The sequence below is a fragment of the Tamandua tetradactyla genome, chromosome 15 (genome assembly GCF_023851605.1).
Source record: "Tamandua tetradactyla isolate mTamTet1 chromosome 15, mTamTet1.pri, whole genome shotgun sequence".
Taxonomy (NCBI): domain Eukaryota; kingdom Metazoa; phylum Chordata; class Mammalia; order Pilosa; family Myrmecophagidae; genus Tamandua; species Tamandua tetradactyla.
This window is the reverse complement of record NC_135341.1, coordinates 61,179,470-61,200,653: the sequence shown is the minus strand read 5'-3', so window position 1 is coordinate 61,200,653 and position 21,184 is coordinate 61,179,470. Positions and strand designations below refer to the sequence as shown.

General features: G+C 37.4%; 1 protein-coding gene across 13 annotated transcripts in view; it reads right to left on the bottom strand.

Moving 5' to 3' along the window:
* Window positions 1-21,184, bottom strand: part of NEK10 (NIMA related kinase 10) — a 297,546-nt gene that overhangs the window by 10,217 nt on the left and 266,145 nt on the right. For all 13 annotated transcript variants that reach the window (XR_013162877.1, XM_077129956.1, XM_077129961.1 and 10 more), the window contains 4 exons: window positions 15,023-15,133; window positions 3,529-3,637; window positions 460-512; window positions 322-377 (listed from right to left, as the gene is read on the bottom strand). Coding sequence is in view for 12 of the 13 variants with exons in the window: in XM_077129956.1 (XP_076986071.1) it covers window positions 322-377; window positions 460-512; window positions 3,529-3,637; window positions 15,023-15,133 (329 nt within the window). In the remaining variant the exon portion in view is untranslated. The remainder of the gene's footprint in view (window positions 1-321; window positions 378-459; window positions 513-3,528; window positions 3,638-15,022; window positions 15,134-21,184) is intronic.

The following is a 21,184-nucleotide window of genomic DNA, read 5'->3' as shown; positions in this document are numbered from 1 at the left end:
GAATGGAACAATTGTTTAATTTTTTAAATATCTAGAAATGCTTTTCCTTTAAAATTATGTTCATTATGTTTTTATGGGACTAACTTCCTACTAAGCAAATGCCCTTTCTGTTTCAACAGAGACTACAACAGCTATGGTCATGCAAAAGATGGGCAACATATAATCCATCCATGGTTTTATTTCATGTAAGCATATATATTTTACAAAATAGTTTAAAGTAAAAGTCGAAAAACAACCTGTAATCAAGGAGAAAGAAATAAGATATTACATTCAATGATCTCAATTCATCTTTAACATTTGAAAGCAAATTATGGATCTTACCTGTTAGAAGTAAAATTGTAATAACCACTTTCCTCTAGAACTTCTTCAATTACAGTCTAAAGTTGAAAGAAAACTTAGGTTACTCTTCAATTAAAAGGAACAAAATAAAGTCATTCAGAGGCATTGCTAAAACCTCACCTGCATCTGTTCATATGTTATTCCCTCCTCCAAATCAAAGCTGGTGGGTAGAACTGAAATAGATAAGTTAGAGAAGTCTGACATTTAGCTCACATTTTCTTAGTTAGCTTTTATTGGCAATTATGGCTCAATTACAGTGAAAACAAGTCAGTTTCTTAATGATGAAGATGAATACAAATTCCAAATTATCAATTACATGGAATATTCATACTCTTTGTTGAATCATTGCCCAATTTTTGGGTGGCCATCACAAAATAACATATAAAGATTTAGGGGCATAACTCATGATATAAATTGGCTGATTAAGTTCGGGGTGCATATGTGTGGGCGTGTGTATGTGGAGGGGATAGGTTGGTATGATTCCAGACACGAAGTATCTGATGAGTAAGTTTTCTTATTAAGAACCTCTCCCTAAGGTTCAAAAGGACATTATTGGGACATATGAAAAAAATTAGAATATAGATGTAAGCTTTATATCAATGTTAAATTTCTTGAACTTAATACCTATGCTTAAGGTGGACACAGAAGTGAATGCCTTTGTTCTTAGGAAATATACATGACAGTATTAAGGAGTCAAAGAACATGATGTATACAACTTACACTCAAGTGTTCAGAAAATGGATTGATAAATAGACAGGCAGGTAGATAGAGGGATAGATAGAGGGAAAGTTTGATAAACTACTGGATAGATAGAATATGGGAAATGTGGCTCTGGGAATCTGGGGGGATAGATTGGACTTCTCTGTATGGGGTTTGTATTATTTATGTAACTTTTCTATAAGTTTGAAAGTATTCCAAAAAAAAAGAATCTCTCGGTAATCCTCAAAGGCAGTAAAAGAGTAGATATGGGCGGGCCGCGGTGGCTCAGCGGGCAAGAGTGCTTGCCTGCCGTGCCGGAGGACCCCGGTTCGATTCCCGGCCCCAGCCCATGTAAAAAAACAAACAAACAAAATATAATAAAACAAGAAAATGTTTAAAGATGTTTCCCTTTCTTCCTCCCTTCCTTCCTTCCATCCTTCCTTCCTTCTCTGTCTTTCCTTCCCTTCCTCCCTCTCTCTTTAAAAAAAAAAAAAAAAAAAAGAGTAGATATGTGTGTGGTAGTTAGGTTCAGGTGTCAACTTGGCTAGGTGAAGGTGCCTAGTTATATTGCTGTGGACATGAGTCAACGGCATGTGAACCTCATCTGTTGCTGATTACATCTGCCATAGGCTAGGAGGCATGCCTGCTGTAATGAATGATGCTTGATTTAATTGGCTGGTGCTTAAATGAGAGATTCAACAAAGCACAGCCCAAGCAGCTCAGCATACTTCATCTCAGCGCTCCCAGCTCAGCCTAGGCCTTTGGAGATGCAGAAAGGAATCACCCCGGGGAAAGTTGTTGGAACCCGGAGGCCTGAAGAGAAGGCCTGCAGAGATCATCCTGTGCTTTCCCACTTAAGAAAGAACCTCGGTTGAAAGTGAGCTGCCTTCCCTCTGAAGAACTAATGAAACAAATCCCTTTTATTAAAAGCCAGTCCATCTCTGGTGTGTTGCATTCCGGCAGCTAGCAAACTAGAACAATGTGCTGGAAAGAAAATATATTCTTAGAGGGAGGCAGAAATAGACAATGAAAGACGACAAGGCTCTGACCCTTTCATCTGGCTGCTGAAAGGGAAATGCACTTAATGCCAGAAGACAATACTTCCTTTGATGATTGGTGTGAGCAATGTTGACCAGCTCCACTCAAATCAATCAATGCTGATGCAAGTGCCATTTTGGATACAGAAAAGAAAAATGGGTGGCAGGTGGAGGTTAAAAGAAGACATGTCGATGTGAAATGAAAAGCTCATTTTTGAAATCAAGTTTAAAGGTGTTTCATTGCTTTTACCCATCTTGCTCTGAGATTCGGGACAGGGATGGTCAGATCTGGGGTGGGGCAGATGGCTGCCCTGGGAAGAGTTTGTCAACTCACCATCAGACCTCCGGGAGACTTCCATCAGCATTCTTCAATTCATTAGAATTGCTAATCTAAGGGGAAATTTGGCCTGTGACTAACTTGCTTGCCCTGGGAGATGCTTTTAAAAGGCAAATGACTGTATTAATTTTCATCTTACGAATATCTCAGCAACTCTTCTCAAAGAACTTCTTTGAAGAGCTTTATCCTGGCGTCAAAAACTTAGGAGTCTAAGACTATGACATTATTTGTATAGGCAACAACAAAAAGTGTGTGCTTGGTAAAGCTGAGGATATGGCAAGTCTTTCTTTAACCATAAAAGCTTCACTTCTATCCATTTCACTGAGTGGCATAATCATAGTTTATATGGATTCAAAAATTACTTAGGAATTCTGAGGCCTAAAAGTAGCTGGAAAGCTTTAGAACTCAAGCACTTACAGCTCAAGTGTGATAAAAGTAAAGTTATGCTAAGACCATCCCAATGACCAAGCACTTTTTGTATGTTGACTCAGATCCTGATGCAGGTATCATTATTATCTCCATTTTACAGGCAAGGAAACTGCGGTTCAGAGATGCTAAAAAATTTGCCCAAGGTCAGCTTCTAAATGATTAAGCTGAGATTTGAATCTAGGCAGTCCGTGTTTCCAGAACCTAAGCCTTTAATACCTATGCTATACTGTCTCACTATATAAAATTTATGTTAAAATATATATACATATATTTAAAATATTTGTTTAGCTGTCTGATGTGGATTCTTCAAGTAAGTTTCAATTTTTTTTTCATTTTTAATATTTCAAACTCTTCATCTCTACTTTTTATTTCACTGGTAGGTCTCGGGAATTCAATTTTCCATTATCAGATAAGCAAGAAGAAATAAAAGGAAATACAATTCATTCACATAGATTCTGCTATTTGTTTATGGTAATAATAAATGATCAAGGAAGCTGCCTCAACTAGGTAAGATTAATCTCAGGAAATTCCCAGATTCCATTTTATGTCCCCTACAACTATTTTCATAAATGATCAAAATAAGCTCTATTTTTTGTTTAAATTACATATTCTCTGTTAGGGATAACTGCTGATCCAACCAATATATGTATTTCTGAAAGCCAGATTTCTCTTGTTGATGACCATTACCTGTTGGGTCATTTGGGGACAGGCTGTTTCCACCTGATGCATGATGTAATAAATGGTAATCTGCTGTAAAAAAGTTGGGCTCAATTGGTTCTGGAGATCCCTGAGATAACTGAAAAATAGAAATCAAAACCATATCTTATTTTACAATCAGATACAAATGACATGAGATCTTTGTGTGGGGTTTTCCATTTCCCTTTGTCTCTACACAGAAAATTTAGTGCTCTATGGTTTTCAATCCCCTATAAACACATAAAGATATATAAACACGTACCTTCTTCCTTCCAAAAGAACTTTTAAGTTGGAGGCAGGCAAATTATAGTGAAAACAAGTTAGACAATTCCCTGGTCATATTAAAAAAAAAAAAACCCTCTACATTTTATACCTTTATGAGAGCAAAGTAAAAATGGATAGAATAATAATGGCATGGGCCTGGGGCATCAAAGTGTTATTTTTATCAGGCGTAGGAGGAATAAACTCCAATTACTCAACAGAATAATATTTAGTTCAAATCATCATGATTTTCATGTATCTGCTTTGAACAATGCCTTCTTGTCTGACCAAGGTAAGCCAGTTCCTTAATATATTTTACTAAATTACTATTAATTTTAATCTCTAAACATTCCTTCCCAACATTTCAAAGGAAAGAGTAATTTACCAAGTAACAGAATTTATTAAAGTTCGATTTGTTTAATGCCCTTTCCTACCTGAATTTTTAATGAAATTTAAAGCTATAAACACTTTTCACCCTCCTTTCAACTTTATTTCCTACCAGGACTTGGACTGGCCAAATATTAGTGCCCGAGTTAATATACAATATACTTTAAAAATGTCAAGTCATATTAATAAACTAGAAAAACTGGCACAGTCTGAACTATGCAATTATAGTTACCTTGGATTCACATACTCTGTTAATACATTAAAAACACATCATTCAAAAAAAATCATTCAATCATTTGGGAAAACTGTTTGGCAGTATATATTAAAGTTAAACAATACATGCCAACCCTATAACCCAGAAATCCCACTCTTAGATACTTACCCTAGAAAAATGAGTTCATATGTCCACCAAAAACATGTGTATAAGAATGTTACTAGTACCTTTATTCATATTAACTAAAAACTGGAAAAAATTGAAATGTCCATGGACAGAAGAATGAAGAGATGTGGTGTGCTCATACAATGGAATTCTTCAAAGCAATAAAGAACAAACTAACCATATGCACAGCTCAACATGCTAAGCAAAAGAAGCCAAAACTGATGGAATACATATGTGTGAATCCATTTATATACATTTTCACAATCAGGCAAAACTAACCAATGGTTGTAGAAATTAAGATAATGACTACCTTGTAGTAGGGTGTGTAGTTTGATTGGGAGCTGGAATTGTATATTGATATGGGGAATGGTCACATGGGTGAAAATATATGTAAATTTCATGGGACTACATATGTACCTCATCATGTGTATTATGCACTTCTTACCTTATAAAATTTTTTATATTAACAATTAATGATTAATTATTCTATCAATGTACTTTGGATATTGTAAATACAAATTATGTGTTTTGTAGTCATCATATTCTCAAATACCTATTGCACTATAGAAAAAAAATTATTCCATCCTTTTTGATTCTTGAAAATTTCTTTTGCTAATGATATCAATGACTGAAAAAAATACTAATCCACTGACAAGACTTTAGCATGTTGTAATGCAGGCGGACCTAATTTCACACACTTACCAACTTTCTCATCAGTGCTGCAGGCTGCCTTGGAGATAGCCCTCAGTATTCTGAATTTCTCATGTCCCAGTAGTAGGTCACTCCAACTAAACTGCTTACTAGGTCTTATGAGGGTGAAAATGTCTTTATGCTATTGCCTTTCAAATTACTTCATAGAGGACTGATTTTCATATGGTTTAGCATAAGAATAATCTGCTGAAATGCTCATCCTGGTTATAGAAAGCTTATTTAAGTCCATTTAATTATTAAGGATACACCTTGGAATCCTAAAGATTTCACAGACATAAAGATTAAATCCTCACAGTAAAGTATGTGAATAGCGACCTGGAGAGGTCAAGATTGCCATTTTAAGATGGAAAAGATGAGTCCTTTTTATTGATTTCAAATGGCATTTTAGAGGTTTCCAGTGCTTATGTCACACTAGCAGTCTCCTTCAGCTTAAGAGATACAAATCCTCACAGGAATGGGCCTGTAGATGAAGGCAAGACCTAAATTCCTTGGTTTTGTGTTTTAACCCCAGGTACATTTGTTTTTATTCTAGGCAGTTCCCAGACATACTTCTATTTGCGATTCATTTTCTCAACTTTCTTTCAAAAAGCATTTTTTTTATTTTGCCCCATCCTATGTGCTAGGCACCGTACTTTATGCTCTGAGCAGATTTGTAAAAGGGATGAAAACTGCTCAATGCACATACACTGATGATCTACCCAGTTTATTAGCACCAAGCCAGGCACCACAGAGGACACAGTTGTTTGTGATCAGACCTCCAAGGGACTTAGCCTGACCAGGAGAACAGACTAATGTATATGAACAACAGGAAAATGAAATATAAAATGAAATGTGAAATGATATAGTAATTCTAAACTTACTAAAAGAAGGATGCTTCACAAAGACTAGCATGGTTTTCAGAGGCTCTGTGGAAGAAAGACTGGCCAAGGTAGGATGGATGTGGGTGAGCTGAGGAAGTGAAGTGGACATTTCAGGTGAGAGAGCATGGGGTAAAGTTGGGCATTGCCTATTAATGACAGAGGGGTGTCCATATTGTGAAGCATAGGAATTCAGTGGAAGAGGGAAAAGCCACGTGCCATTAACTATTATGTGCCAAGCACTAATCCAAACAATGACCACACTATCCATAGATATTGTATTCTTGTAGCTTGCTGCTTAATTAGGGAGAACTGTGTCTGTGAAATATCCAGCCGGATAAATGTAAAATTGAAACTGCTCAGTGCACTGAACGATAGGCCTGTGGCTTCCAGGAGATAACTGATGGCTTTGACCTAGTCAAGGAAGGATTCCCTGAGAAGGTGTTACATATGTAGAGAGCTGAAATAGTGAGAATAAGTAAAGGATGAGATGGGGAAAAGCATTATCAGCAGAAGAAAAAACATGTGCAAAAAAACTATGGAGGAAGCACATGGTAGATAAAGAGACTTTAGAAAGGGGCCTTGTGACTGATGTGGAGACAGCACAGGGCAAGACTGGTATAAGATGAGGATGGATAGATAGGCAGAGGTTGGACCAAAAAAGACCCTGTAGACCACGATGAAGATTTGGGTCTCTTATACTGAGAGGCCCTGAAGGTTTTCTCTGTGTGTGAGTATATATGCGTGTGGGTTGTGTGTTAGGGAGTAGGGGGCTGACATGATCACATTTCTGTTTTGAAAGGATCAACCTGGCTGCAAAATATGTAACAGTTTGGGTGGATTTGGGACACGAGGGTGAATGCAGATAAACCAAGAAAAACTTGTAGAACACTAGATCTGAGTTTAGATGATGGAATACAAAACTAGAAACTTCTAAAGGTTTCTGAAAGTGTTAGAAAGAAACAAGTGTTTAAGAACTACTAATCTGGCAGCAGAATGCAAGATGGATTGAAGAACAGGGAAAGAAAGCTGTGACACGAATCTGAGAGAGAAGTGCCAAGGGTTTAGATTAGATGGAAGCCACAGGAGACTAAAAACAGGGCTGGGGATGGAAGCTAAAATAATCTTCCTTAAGATTGAGAACTCATTGTCATTCATTGAGAACTTATTGCATTCTAGACATCTTTGATACGCCACTTGGTTCTTGAAGCTACCCTCTAAGGTAGGCATTATCCCCATTTTAGAGATGTGGAAGCTCAGAGGTAATTTTGCCCAAGTTGCATCACTGGTAAGTTGGCAGAACCAGCCCCAGGTCTGTCTAACAACAGAGGTGAAGCAAACCTGACTATACTATGAAAACTCCAAGGCATTGATGACTTATGGGTTATAGGAAATAAAATGGAGCAGTCAAAAGTGACTACAAAGTATAAAAACTGAGTGGAAGGAAAACTAGTGCTTCAGATGCAGAGAACAGAAGAGAGAAGTGGTAAATTGATTCTGGACATACCAGAATAACAAAGTAAATAAATGTTCATTCAATAAGTGGAAATATGCATGATACAACAGGAGCTCTGGATCCCAGAATCTGGTAAGTCTATGAGGTTCAGCGGTCCTATAGCAGCATTGTGTGAGCCTTCTCTTGCCCCAGACACAGTCAGCTTATAGGTATCTGCTTGTAGCAAGTATGTTTGCACAACAAATGCACAATTCCATCCATTTGAAAGAATATATGAGACTCTTTTTCTATAACTGGCATAACAGGGCTCTACTGCTCTGAATAAATATCTACAGTCATAAGATGTTTATGTAAAAACCTACACACTTTTGTATGTGCTTTTCATGTAAACACATAAAAATTTTATGTAATACACATTTTTAAAATAAACAAGTCAAGTAAATATATTAAGAGAACAGCCTGAATTGCAGTTTCAGAAACAAAAAAAAAATACACACAGTTGATTTTGAGCAAGTATCAGGCAATTCTAACAGTTAATTGATAACTGAGAAACAGCAGTTTTTAGGTAAAACCTAAATAGGATTTAAAAATGAGAAATTATGAATAAAATTTTTATTAAATTGCCATCATTACATCTTATTTTCCATATCATAAAATAGGGTTATCATTGCTTTAGAATAACTACACAAATTATTTGGAATCTTATCAACTGGTAGGACACTAAAGGAAATTGAGCCAAGCATAAATGAAACTAGGTGCCAAGAAGTGAGAAAATTTTCAATATTTTCCCTTACACCTCATTCACCAGTGCTCTGGTTTTATTTTCTTTAGATTTTCCTCATCTGCCAACTGAATTATAATAGTTTAAGGTTTACTTAATGTTTTCCATACTTATACACAAACATGCATGGCCTCTCCTTAACTCCACCATGAGCTCCAAACAGTGTTCCAGCAACCCCGAGGATGCACACCCCCACCCTCACCTCCACTTCTAGCAGAGGCAGGCTTGGTGCTATGGTATTTGTGTTTTGAACAAAGAATTCCAAAGCCATGAGAAACTTGAAAAATCAGTGTTCTATGCGCATTACAACCAGAAGCTCATCCTCCCACTCCTCACTTCAGACACTGAAGGTGATATGAGAGGCAGCAGGTGAATGGTGAGCCCTGGACAAGAGACCTCTACTATGGGAGTTTTCCTGCTCCAGTCAGCCCTGGCACTGCTGATGGATGATACCTCATGGGGCCCTGAAGAAGGCTAGGCAAATACCAGACCTGACATTTGTATGCATAAAGAACCATTAATTAAAGTCCAAAAACTGAGTATTCTGCCTCCCTGTAAAAATGCTGGAAAACCAGAGTAAGGAATTAAAGAGACTCCAATTGTTGAATAAGTTAAGTGTCATGGTCAGGTTCATGTGTCATTGGTGGTACCTGTTTGTCTGGTTGGGCAAGTGCTGACCTGTCTGTTGCAACAAGGACATTTCATAGAATTAAATCATGATCATGTCAGCTGCATCCACAGCTGATTCCATTTGTAATCATCCACGGGGAGTGTCTTCTGCAATGAGTGATGCTTAACCTAACCACTGGAAGCCTTTTAAGGAGGATTCAGAAGAGACAGGCTCTCTTCCTGCTTTGGCCGGTGAGCCTCTCTTGTGGAGTTCGTCCAGACCCTCCATCGGAATTGTCAGCTTCATAGCTTGCCCTGTGGATTTTGGACTCTGTTCCCACGGTTATGTGAGACACTTTTATAGATTTTATATTTGCTAGTATTTACTGTTGATTCTGTTTTTCTCGAGAACCCTAACTAATACAGTAAGCCTGACTGCTGGTGTGAGCTGAAGTGGAGACAGAGGAGCCAAAGAGAAGTGCGAGGAAGGCCCATGCCTGCCGGAAGCAGTTCTGGGTAATCTACACCATAACAGAGGGAAGATGTCGCTGGGCTTTTTCCAGGCCTTCTTACTCAAAGTGTGGACCACAGGCCATAAGTATGGGCATCACCTGGGAGTTAGTTAGAAATGTTGGGCCCAGAATGCAAATGTATCTGGATAATTTGGGGGGCCTACTAGGTAGCCTATCTTTCCAATCAAAAGTCTCAAGTCTATCAGATATGCAGTAGGTTCACAGGGGCAGGCAACCGTATCCTTGATACTCAAAGTGCATACCTGTATCAGTAGCATCAGCCATCTCCTGAGAGCTTGTTAGAAAAGCACAATATGACCCCTTCCCAGACCTACTGAGTCAGAATCCATTTGTTAACAAGATCCCCAGGTGATTGATATACAAAATAAAATTGGAGAAACACTGATCCTACCAAGTTTTCAATCTTGGCTGCACATAGGAATCACCTAGGTGGGTTAAAGAAAAAAAAAAAGCCCGATGCTTGACTCCCAACCCTAGGGATTCTGATTTAATTGGTATGGGGTGTGGCTTGGGCTTCAGAATGTTTAAATGCTTCATGGATTACTCTAATGTGTAACAAAATTGCAAAACACTAGGCATGGCAGCATGCTTTGATAGCCAATTGTTTCCAACCTGGATCTAAATTCTTTTTTTTATTGTTTTACTACTTGGTTCATACATTTGTAACTTATAATGCAATGCTTTTCAGCCCTAGCTGTATGCTAGAATCATGTGAAAACAGGGCTCCAATTAGCCCATACTGTGCTTTTGTGCAAATAAGAAAACTGCCCCTTCCTCTAGAGGATGCAACCTCAGCCCCTTGAACCAGGTGCTCTTGGGCAGCACATAACCTGCATAAGTCTAAGTGGCAGCTTTGCCTGGAGAGCTGTTTTGAAACTGATAATGCCTAGGGCAATGGTCTGAGGAGGAGCTTGGCATCAATATTGGGAGTGGGAAGGGATGGGGTTGGGGAATGGGGAGGGATGGGGAGGGGAGGGAAGTGGGTGGGGGAGAATCTTCCCCAGGTGATTCTTTCTTAACAAGAACAAGAACAAACACTTATTAAAAATTTCAAACATTTACGAAAGTAGAGATAACACTGTAATGAACTCCATGTAACCATCACTCAGCTTAAAACACAGCCAATCTTGCTTCATTTATATTCCTCCATTTCCCTGCCTACCTTTTCCTACCCCTAGGATTTGGAAGCAAATCCTCTACATCATATCATGTCATTCAGAAAACTTCAGCACAGCTCTTAAAAATATATATTTCTTTTTTTAAACAAAACTAGAATACATTTATTCTGCCTAGAAGATAGTAATTTCTTAATAAAATCAAAGTTACAATGCTTAAATTTTCTCATAAATATGTACTTAAATTGTTTTAGAATTCCTCTGTTCAAATCAGAAAGAAATAAATTCAATTTATTGTAAGTGGTTGATGTTTTTCCTAAGATTCCTTAATCTTTAGTATATAGGCAGTCCCTCTGCTTGCCTCTCTTCTCTCCTTGTAATTTATTTATTGAAGAAAATAGATCATTTTTCTCCTGTAGAATTTCCCAGTATTGATTTGGTTGATTATCCCCATGGTATCATTTAACATGTTCTGTTATCTGTTTTATTGATGTGAATGGATAATTAGGTCTACAAAAGGGTTTTGCAAATTTTTTTAACTGGATCAGATAGTATTTTTTACTTTGTGGGCCATAGAGTCTTCTTTTGCAGTAATTCATTTCTGCCTGTAGCCAAAGACAATATGTAAGGAATTTGGCATGGTTTGGTTCCAATAAAACTTTATTTACAAAAATAGTCAGTGGGCCAGATTTGGCTCACTGGTTATAGTTGATCAACATCTTATCTGGAGGCTTGATCAGATTCAGAATCAATCTTTTGGAAAGGATACTTCAAAACAGTGCTGTGCGCCTCCATCAGGAGACATGTGATGTCTGGTTCGAGTTGCATCTCTTTTTGTGATATTAGCAGCCACTGGTGATCATGTCTAGATCCACTGTTTCAATAGGGGCAGCAAAATGATGAGTGCTGTATTTCTTCAGGACTTAATAGCTGAAATATCACAATAAGAAACTTCCCCTCATCAACTACTTAATTAGCCTGAAAGAGAATTCATAAGCAAAAGGCAGAATAAGTTCAATTTCCTTCTTTCCTTTTCAAATAATTTTCAAAATAAGGATTTTGTTACCTAGTATGCTCCAAAGGTACAACTGAGAGAATTTTTTTTGAGTAGTAGTATGAACTCTTGGATTTAAACATATTTACTGCTTTAATCCATTGCAGTTATTCTTACTGATGCTCCAGTTATCCCACAAATAGCCAGTGGGAGTATCTCCCAGTTGTCTTCTGAGTCGTTTTGATGCAGCCTTGTAGTCCTGGCTAGCATGTGTGCTAGCTGTGCCAGATATTCCTGTCTCATCTATACAGTTCCTGCCATAGGGCTGCAATCAGCAACATCTCCAAGGAGCCCAGGGTGCTAAGGGGGCTCACTGCTACTTGATTCATTTCTAGACCTTTTTAATGAAACCATTAGGAAATATGTATATATATTTGCATATATACATATATATTTTGCCTGGGCAGGCACCTGGAATTGAAGAAAATATTTATATTTTTAAAAGATAAGATATATCATGAATTCACCACACTCATTTATACCAATACTTCCAATTCCAATTTTAATTAATCTCCTCTGTTTTATCTTCTGTATCTCCTTTTTCCCATGCTGAAAATTCCAATTCCCAGAGACATATATAACAATTACTCAGCTGCTTTAATTCTAGCCAAGATTGGGCACACTGGATTAAAGATTACCTTAGAAGATTTGTATGCAAAGAGCTTAATTCTTACAAAAGGGCTTTTCCATTTTTTGACTACTGTATATATCCTGCTGCATCTTAGGGCATTAATGAGTAGGCACATCATCCCATAATGACTTCTTCAAACTGTAGACATACAATCCCTGAGGTTAGGAGATATTTCAGAGGGAAAGGTAGAAATCAAGCATATTTTATATTGTTATCACTCACTGCTCCCACAGTCCAGGTGTGGGGTGACTGTGTCAGTCAAAAGCTAATTGGTGGGTGGGCCACAGTGGCTCAGTGCCAGAGTTCTCACCTGCCATGCTGGAGACCGGGGTTCAATTCCCGGTGCTGCCCATGCAAAAAAAAAAAAAAAAAAGCCAATTGGCTACTTTTCTATAATTCCACAGGGGACAAAAAATCCAGAAGAAGGGGGAAACAAAGATTACAAATGCTCTTCTCATTTTGGTTTAGAGAGGGCAGAAGGTTTCTTTCATTTATTCAACCATTATAGATTAAGCACCATGTGCCAGCATGTACAACACTCTGGGGAATCAAAGATGAATAAGACACATTCACCGCCTTTGGGAGAAACAGAAATGTAAGGCAGATAAATAACTATTTAAAACACAACAATATGAATGAAAAATGATTCAAGCACAGAGAAAGAGGAGATTAATTCTGGACAGGGAAGATTAAGGAATGTTTCTATGAAGGAGGTGGCTGTTCTCTCAGTGTTGAAGAATTTTAACGTCCCTTACTGAAAATGCCTTTAGCACGCAAAAGGTAAGACCTGCCCTTCCTGGCCCAGGAGGGTATAAACCAGGAAGGTATGGACCGACTTCACAGGGACACAGCCCATGTCAAGGGCATCATATGGAGGACTGGACTGTGCCTCTGTTGATGAGCTGAGCCCTGGAGTTAAGTATTCCACCTTCTCAATCCTGAGGGTCCATAGCTGATGTCCCACAGACCACGACATGCTTGTAGTATCAGGAAAGGGGCCCAGTGGTATTTTTCAGAGGAGAGTGTAATTTGCCATTTAACCAAGTCGAAAATCAGGATAAGTCTGTCTCCCCTTGGGTTCTCTCACTTGTGTTCCCTAACGCCCTCTGATACCCATACACATGTCTGTTTTTACTTCCCCAGATGGAAAGGAACAGAAGGTAAGTGCTCTAATGAGTGATTCTGGACAATACACAGGAAGAAACACAAGGTGAGAGGAGGGGGTGCAATTTAACAAAAAAATAAAGGTACAGAAATTTGCTGCAAGGAAAGGATGCAAAACTGAAAACCTAAGTAAAAAAAAGAAAATTATTGCTTTAAGGACAGGTACTGATGGAAAACATTGAGGGTGGAAGAGTTGCAGCCACTTTTATGCATTAGACAGTTTGCAGCAGGCATTTTCATCCCAGAAATAGAGGATTGCTGTTAAAACAAGTTTGTGTGCAAACTGGATTATTCTGAATACCATTTTAATAATAATATAAAACCCTAGCAACATATAATCTTTTCATGGGAGACTTGAGCTTCTGTCTTTTAAAAATGTATTTATTGGTATTCATGGTACAGTATGTAAATATTATAAAATAAGTACCCGGGGTCTCCTCCACTTCTGTTTGTTCTCCTCTAGCTTTGTTCTTTGCCAACCCAATCCATGAAAGAAATGTTTGCTCTCCAAACTCTGATGAGGTGAGATTTTTATTTTATCTGAAACTGTCTTTTTTCCCATTTTCATCATTTGTGTGTATGTGGGCACCACTGATGTAAGGCAACGGAGTAGAAACATACTCTTTGCACTTATCAAAGAGCCTATCAGAATTTCTGAATGATGAGTAGGTTTATGCTTAAGACTGAGTCCATGAGGGGAAAAGAAATCTTAAAGGCATAGTTCATTGGCAGTATGACTATGCCAAACTTTAAGTATATGATGCAGCTTTTGCAACTGAGATTGGAATGGGACCAAGCATCTTTACCCAGGTGGGCCTGAATTGCTTGTGCCTTGCACATTTCAATGACAAAGAATCAGAGCTTAGGGCCACCTCCAGAGACCATATAGAAAATAACTACCAACAAGGACAAAGGGATTTCCTGTCACCAAGTTCTATATACCAGAGGTAAACATATTTTTCCTGCCAGGTGGATTTAACCTCTTTGTAAGTTCATATCTACATGATGAATAGGGATATTTACTAATAACCAAAGTCTAGGGGACCGTAGAATGTAGAGGATGGAAAGAACTAAGAAATATCTAATCAACCCCTCATTAATGACAAAAATCAAGGTCTCAGATGATTAAATGACTTATTCAGTATGGTAAAATTTTTTAAGAACCAAACTTTATCCCCTAAATTTCAACTTAATGGCATGCTGAACTGTTCTAAAATAACACTGGAATAGGATGCTTAGTCTCTAAGAGAGACTAAAATATATACAGTTTCAATTAAAGATAAGTTAATATTTATTCTTAGGCAAACATGCAATGATGCTCAAAGAATTTTCTAATCATCATCTAAGAATGACGGGTACAGAAATAAAGGTAAGAAAATTAGAAACAAAGACATATCCCCAATTTGGTATCTTAACCAGTGATAATAACCTTAATGGGGGACAGAGAAAGAAGTTATAATTTAAAAAAAAAAAGAGGAATAAAATTTAACACTTACAATGTGGCTTTATTAACCAAAAGAAGAATTCATATAAAAATAATACTGTACCTTTTTAATTTCAGATTTCAAATTACAAGGGTTACTCTGATGACTGAAGAGGGATTTCTTGAATCTTTCTATAACCCTTCTTTTCAAATTGTGATGCAAAGCTGGAGGAAGCTGTATAAGATGAGAAAACGATCACACAACCAAATTGTTAACACTGCACAGCTGACTCCCAGGAAGGATTTACTGATGGTTAATATAACAATATTCATTCAACATGAAAGACTAAATAGGAATTTAAATTTTACTCTAGAAAGAGCATATGGCTATATGCTATAAATCTGTCATACAATCCAGAAGGAGTACAATATATTACTCTGCTCTGTTTCAAAGGCTGCTTCCATTTATCTTATTATTCTTTCATTTTATTGATATTACTTTTCATATACTAAATGATTTATTAATTGCACACATTTTGTAAAGAACAGGCTTGCCTAGGTAAGATGCATTTCATCAGATATTTGGGTGCTTATAGCATGCCCAGAACTGTGCTAAGCACCTCAGCCATGGCCCTTTACTGGAAGGATCTGATACTTGGGAACAGGAGATAGATATCTGCATTAACACTAAGTCAAATGCCTGCCTGTTAGTTCTGTTGTAAATTCAGCTGGAAAAAGATCTGATTTCAGAGATGATTCTTAACCAGAAGGAGAGGATGGATTAATACATATAAGTGCCAGGACAGGATGAGTTATATTTAATAAGTAAATAAAAGGAAATTACTGCAGAGTATTAGAAAATACAGTGATTGGATGAAAATGGAGATTTCAAAATATTGATTTTGTAGTGCTGTGCAGGTTGGACTTACACAAGGAAGTCAGAGATCTGAAGAAGCAAAGAGGGATGAAGGATAACAGGATCAGAATTAGTCTGAGAGTTGAAAAAATTGGTTTTGTTTAAAATGAGAGAGGACTTGAAAGAAGAGGAGAAGAACTAATAAGGAAAAAGATGGAAGAGGCTAGCTAGAGTACGAAGGGAAAATGAAGTAGTGAGAGCTCTGATGCTACAAACAAGAATAAAATGCAAAGCTTAGATCAAAAGGAAAAGAAAGATGGCAAAGACAGTTATTCCCCACATCCATACCCCCTCCCCCTCACCCCCATCCCACCCCATACATTTTCTAGACTCTGTTACAGTTTGGTTCATGACATGTGACTACTTTGGGCCAATGAAAATGATGGTATCCAAGGAGGAGGCAATTTAAAACACCCTAGTGGGCTTTCTACATCTTTGTCCTCCCTTACTGCAGGGATCTTGTAATGTACCTGTTGCAGATGGCAAGATGAAGGAGGGCTGCCTAACCTGCCAGACTTCAACTGAATGAGGAAAAACTTCTACTATGTTAAGCCAGAAGACTTCAGGGTATATTAGTGCAGTATAACTTACCTTATCCTGACTAATAGAAGGAACATCTATTTACTCATGTTTCATGAAATAGGGGGATATATAAAAGGTAATAGTTCAATGAAGACTAAAGTCTATGGGAGCTCACACAAAAAAATGATTTTATAGCCAAAGTAAAACTGCCCATCATCCCAAGGCCAAAAATAATGTAGAACCATTATGAAGCACTGTAATGATACAAAACAGAAAAACAAGGCACTTAAAATATTTTTAATATGCATGTTTAATTCTGATGCTTGAGTCAAAGTAGGTTTAATTAGAGATGGATTAAGCCTGTTCTGGAGACTCTGAAGCCCTATCGTATTCTTTCAAAGGTTTTGTAAATTGATAGCACTGAGCTTCCACTAATCTTTTTGTCAATATATAGAGCCTTCTTTTACCTTGATAGAGATGTGATTACCACCTCCCACCAAACAAACAGGCACAATAATTGTTATCCTTTGGCTCATATATGGAGTGTAAAGAAAAACCAAGTAATGGAGAGAAAGAGAGGCAGGCAGAAAGACAGAGAAACAGAAAGGCATCTCCCAAATTAAAGAGCAAACAAGACAGATGAGAGGATAAATGGCATGTGAACGTGAGAGATCATCAAGATTGGACTGAATATAGAATAGGGTAGAAACAGACCATGAAAGAGAGAGGCATATGCATACTTTCCTTGCAAGGGAGTGGGTTGGAGGGGCAAGGGGATGGAGAAGGTACCTGTAGAGATACAAGTGGGTTTGATAATTCCCTATTTTAACCACCAGAGGTTGGCACTTCCCTAAATCAAACACCACCAAGGGCAGTGTTGGCCCAAGGCCTTCTAGTTGCTCTCTGGGGTGGTTTCAAAGTGGCTGTCAAAGGGAAAGGCAGCAAGCCTTGTCTGCTGTACCTGATTGCCTAGTGCAGTAAACTTCTGAAGGAGTGAAACACCAGTGGGTTCAAAGTTTCCTTCAGAGGAGACTTTCCCCATTACTGGCAGCTGTCATTATCAGATTATTAATTTAGATAACCTCAAAATCCTTGCTATTCATTTAACTTGATAAACTTCTTGTTAATTTATAGCCACTTCTACTGCTAATTACCTGAATGAGGAAGTTAACATTGTCAATTTAAGAGTCATACACAGGGCAATTTTAGAAAGATATTGTGTCTTACTAGAATAATTATCATTATGTACAGCATCTTTTGTTCAAGGTTTTAGGTAAAAATTCTAAATTTTACAAAGAATGATGACTCATGTATAATTTAATTACAAATAAGCATAATGACATTTTATAGAAAAGGAACATAATAGTAAGAACAGAATAGAAAAATTAATACCTATGATTTGATTATGCCAGGCACTATGATTACTCCTTTATGTTCATTATCTAATTTTATCTCCATGACAAATTTATAAAGTACATACTATGTTATAGGTGAGGAAATCAAATCTTAGAAAGATTGCATAACACATAAGGATACTTTCCGAGAGGAAGTGTGTCTTTGAGCACAACGTTATCCTCGGGCAAATTCAGCCACCACTATGGCACATTACTATTTGTGAATATTTTCTAAGACTATATTTCATTTGAGGCTCATAAGCTACCCTCATTTTACCTATGAAGAAACTGATTCTAAAGAGGATAATGAGGTTCTCTAAACCATGTATCTAAAAGCTTGAAATTTTTGTTTTCACTAAACCACACAAAGCAACAAAAGTAAAAATAAATTTAATCTATATGACTTTTACTACTTTTTCTCAAACATTGTATAATATACAGATTCTCTCTAAAGAAAGAATCCTCTTGTATCTCTCCAGGAATACATCGACAGACCATCAGTAGTCCACATGGTCCACTATGACAAACAGAGCCCAAGTTAACATCAGCTTCCAGGAAAAAAAAAGGCATTTTGACGCACTACTGCTTCAGAGGAGATTTCCCTCAATGTTAAACAAAATATTTAAAGATTATCATCAAAATAAACACAAAAAGTGTAAAACTTCTCTTAGAATTTACAAACTCTGAGAACATGAACCAATTTGAGAAACAGCTTTACACTCTTTTCTATTTTATTCATCTCAATAATCCTTGCCATGGTAACAAAGAAATCCAGATGAGGGGGTATGAATGGTTCAATTCTCATCCAGCACCATTGCTAAAAAAAACAAAACAGCACCATTGCTAAAACAAAACAAAACAAAGAGTGTGTTTCCCTTTAATAGTGGTACAGTTTTCACCTGAGAACTGCACATTGCTATTCTCAACCACACTTTTCATTTTCCATTAGCAGCAATTGTGGTTATTAAGATGGCAATCTGAAGGTGCTCCAACCAAATTGCCCGTCTGTTCTGCAGGAGGCAAATGTTTAATTTTTTGAATCTGCTATCTGCTGATTTTCAAAGCACTTATTTAACAGAACAATCAAAACATAAATAAAGAGTTAAACCTAAAGCTTGATTTGGCTGCACAAGTTTTACCTAAGCACATAGAGACACATATAAAAGGTAAACTATGTCTTGTGGTCAGTGTAGATGCCCAAAGATAGATTCTGCTTTCCAGCAATGGAAACGAACTGCAAATTTCACTTTAGTTTGCTGGTTTTAAGATTACCATTTCAATTTTGATGCAAACAGACGTCAAATCAGTAAAGTCAGGGTAAGGATTTTAACATCCTGACTTTTAAAATAGTTGCTTTTAGATGATTTTCACGGCTCTGTCTCCATGGAAACTGGGCAAGAAAGGCCACCACCAGCCAAAAGGAAGAAGTTTCCTCTGTAAAGTTCATCTGTTGGTTGTCAGTGGCATCTGGCCCCATGGTTCAGGGCAGCTACCACAGCATAATTCTGTGAGAGTTTGAATTGGTAAATAAGTACATAGACAAGAGTCTTTTGTTTGCTTGCTTGCTTGCTTTGTCAACTTAGTTTTATTTTCAGCAGTTTTTCTATGCAATTGGCAGAGATGGAAAAGTGACCTTGTTCTTTAAACTATAGTAAATATACTGATATAATTTTAACACTTGTAATTTTCTCCTTTATGTAAAACCATTGACTTTGTTTAGTAGATTAAAGTTTCCCAGGGGAACCATTCCTTACTATGTACAATGTCATAAACTTTAAAGTATTCTGAAAATACATTTTAAAATTCATAATTATTATATCCAAAACTTCAGCAGGGAGTGCCATCTTGCCAAAAAATATGATCTCATTTGTTATGATAGCAGTTCTAGATTATAATAATAAGGTATTCATAATAGTTTCATTCTTGCTTTAAAATACTTTGAAAGCTCATAACAAAATCCATTAAAAAGTTTTTTATATAAAAACTAGGAAGACAGGCATATAGAAACTATACTGAAACTTCAAAGGATATTTTTCTCAATTTGGTACTTAATAGTTGAAGTAATTAAAAAGCTATTTAAAGCTATTTCCATAACACTAAAGTTAAGAATGTGTTTCTCATATTTCTATATGAGCATTTAAGTGGAAATGCATTTTGACTATAATATCACTACTCAATATAGATATGGCAGAACAATATAATGATGTATTAACCAAATTCCCACTCCCCCTATATTTCCCCGTACTCCTTCACACACTTCCATTTAGTCAGTTACGCAGTTCTTTGTGGTTGCATCTGAAAATTTTACAACAGAAAATAGAGAAAATAGTCATTCATTTTACACTCTTGACTCTCAAAAGGCTAACCACCAGAGTGACTAAAAAGAATATCAGATTTGGAAGAAAACTTGATAAGAACAAGGCTACTCTGTTCCCGGGCTTTATAAAGACCCTTCAGGCTACAAGGAGGAGTCAAACGGGAAGCAATGAAAACTCAGAGTTGTGCCTCTCATGCTAAGTATGCCAGTTTCAATTTATCGCTACTCAGCTCCATGTCTACCCTTCACTGCCCTGCTTGTGATTCTGGAACATTCCTCTCTGCCAGCTGATAGGATTTTAAGTTTTATCAGTAGAGAGCACTAGAGGAAGACTGGAAGAGGATGTGGCTTTCCTCTCTGATTATAGCGATGCTTCTATCTTGCCTTGCTCCTGCAGCACCTGGTGGTAGTAAGCAGCATGTGGGACATCTAGTGGTGTTCACACAGATAACTGGTTAATTTGGACTCAGTGGGGGCCTATGATTAATAGGGTAAAATACCAGAGATTAATTGGCATGATGTGGAGGGAGGAAATCAAGGTCTTAGTGACAAGGATGCAGGAGTGGATCTATCATGTATAACCAGTGCACCCAGCCCTCAACTACATTCAGCAAGAATGCCCAGAAGTCAGTCTTCTCACTAAGGCATTTGGATATATTATAGAAAGGATCACCAGTATCCTTGAAAAGCTCTATCACTGCTCTCCTTTGAAGGCCAGGAATGACCCTGAAGGATACATAATTTCAGTGGAGATGATCCTATTTCAGAGGAGCAGAGGCCAAATGGCCACACTTAACCACCAATGACAAGCTGGAAGCATTTACCATAACACCATTAGGGTTTCCTGGAAGGGGAATAGATGGTGCTCAGTCTATTAGAGTATTCCTTTCTCTATATAACATAAAAACAACTCTAGGGCTGGTAAACAAAAACTTACTCGAGTCTCCACAGTGAAGAGCCATGGCTTCCCACCTAGTTTTCGAAACTAAGTCAATTCACATATCCAAAGCCCCTTGATGTATGGAGAGCTGGAACTCCTTGAATAAGGGCTCTGAAATATTGCTAGAAGTTCATACCATAAATCTTTCTCCAAGCCTTTAGCATAAAAACGTGAAACAATTTACTAGTGACTGTATA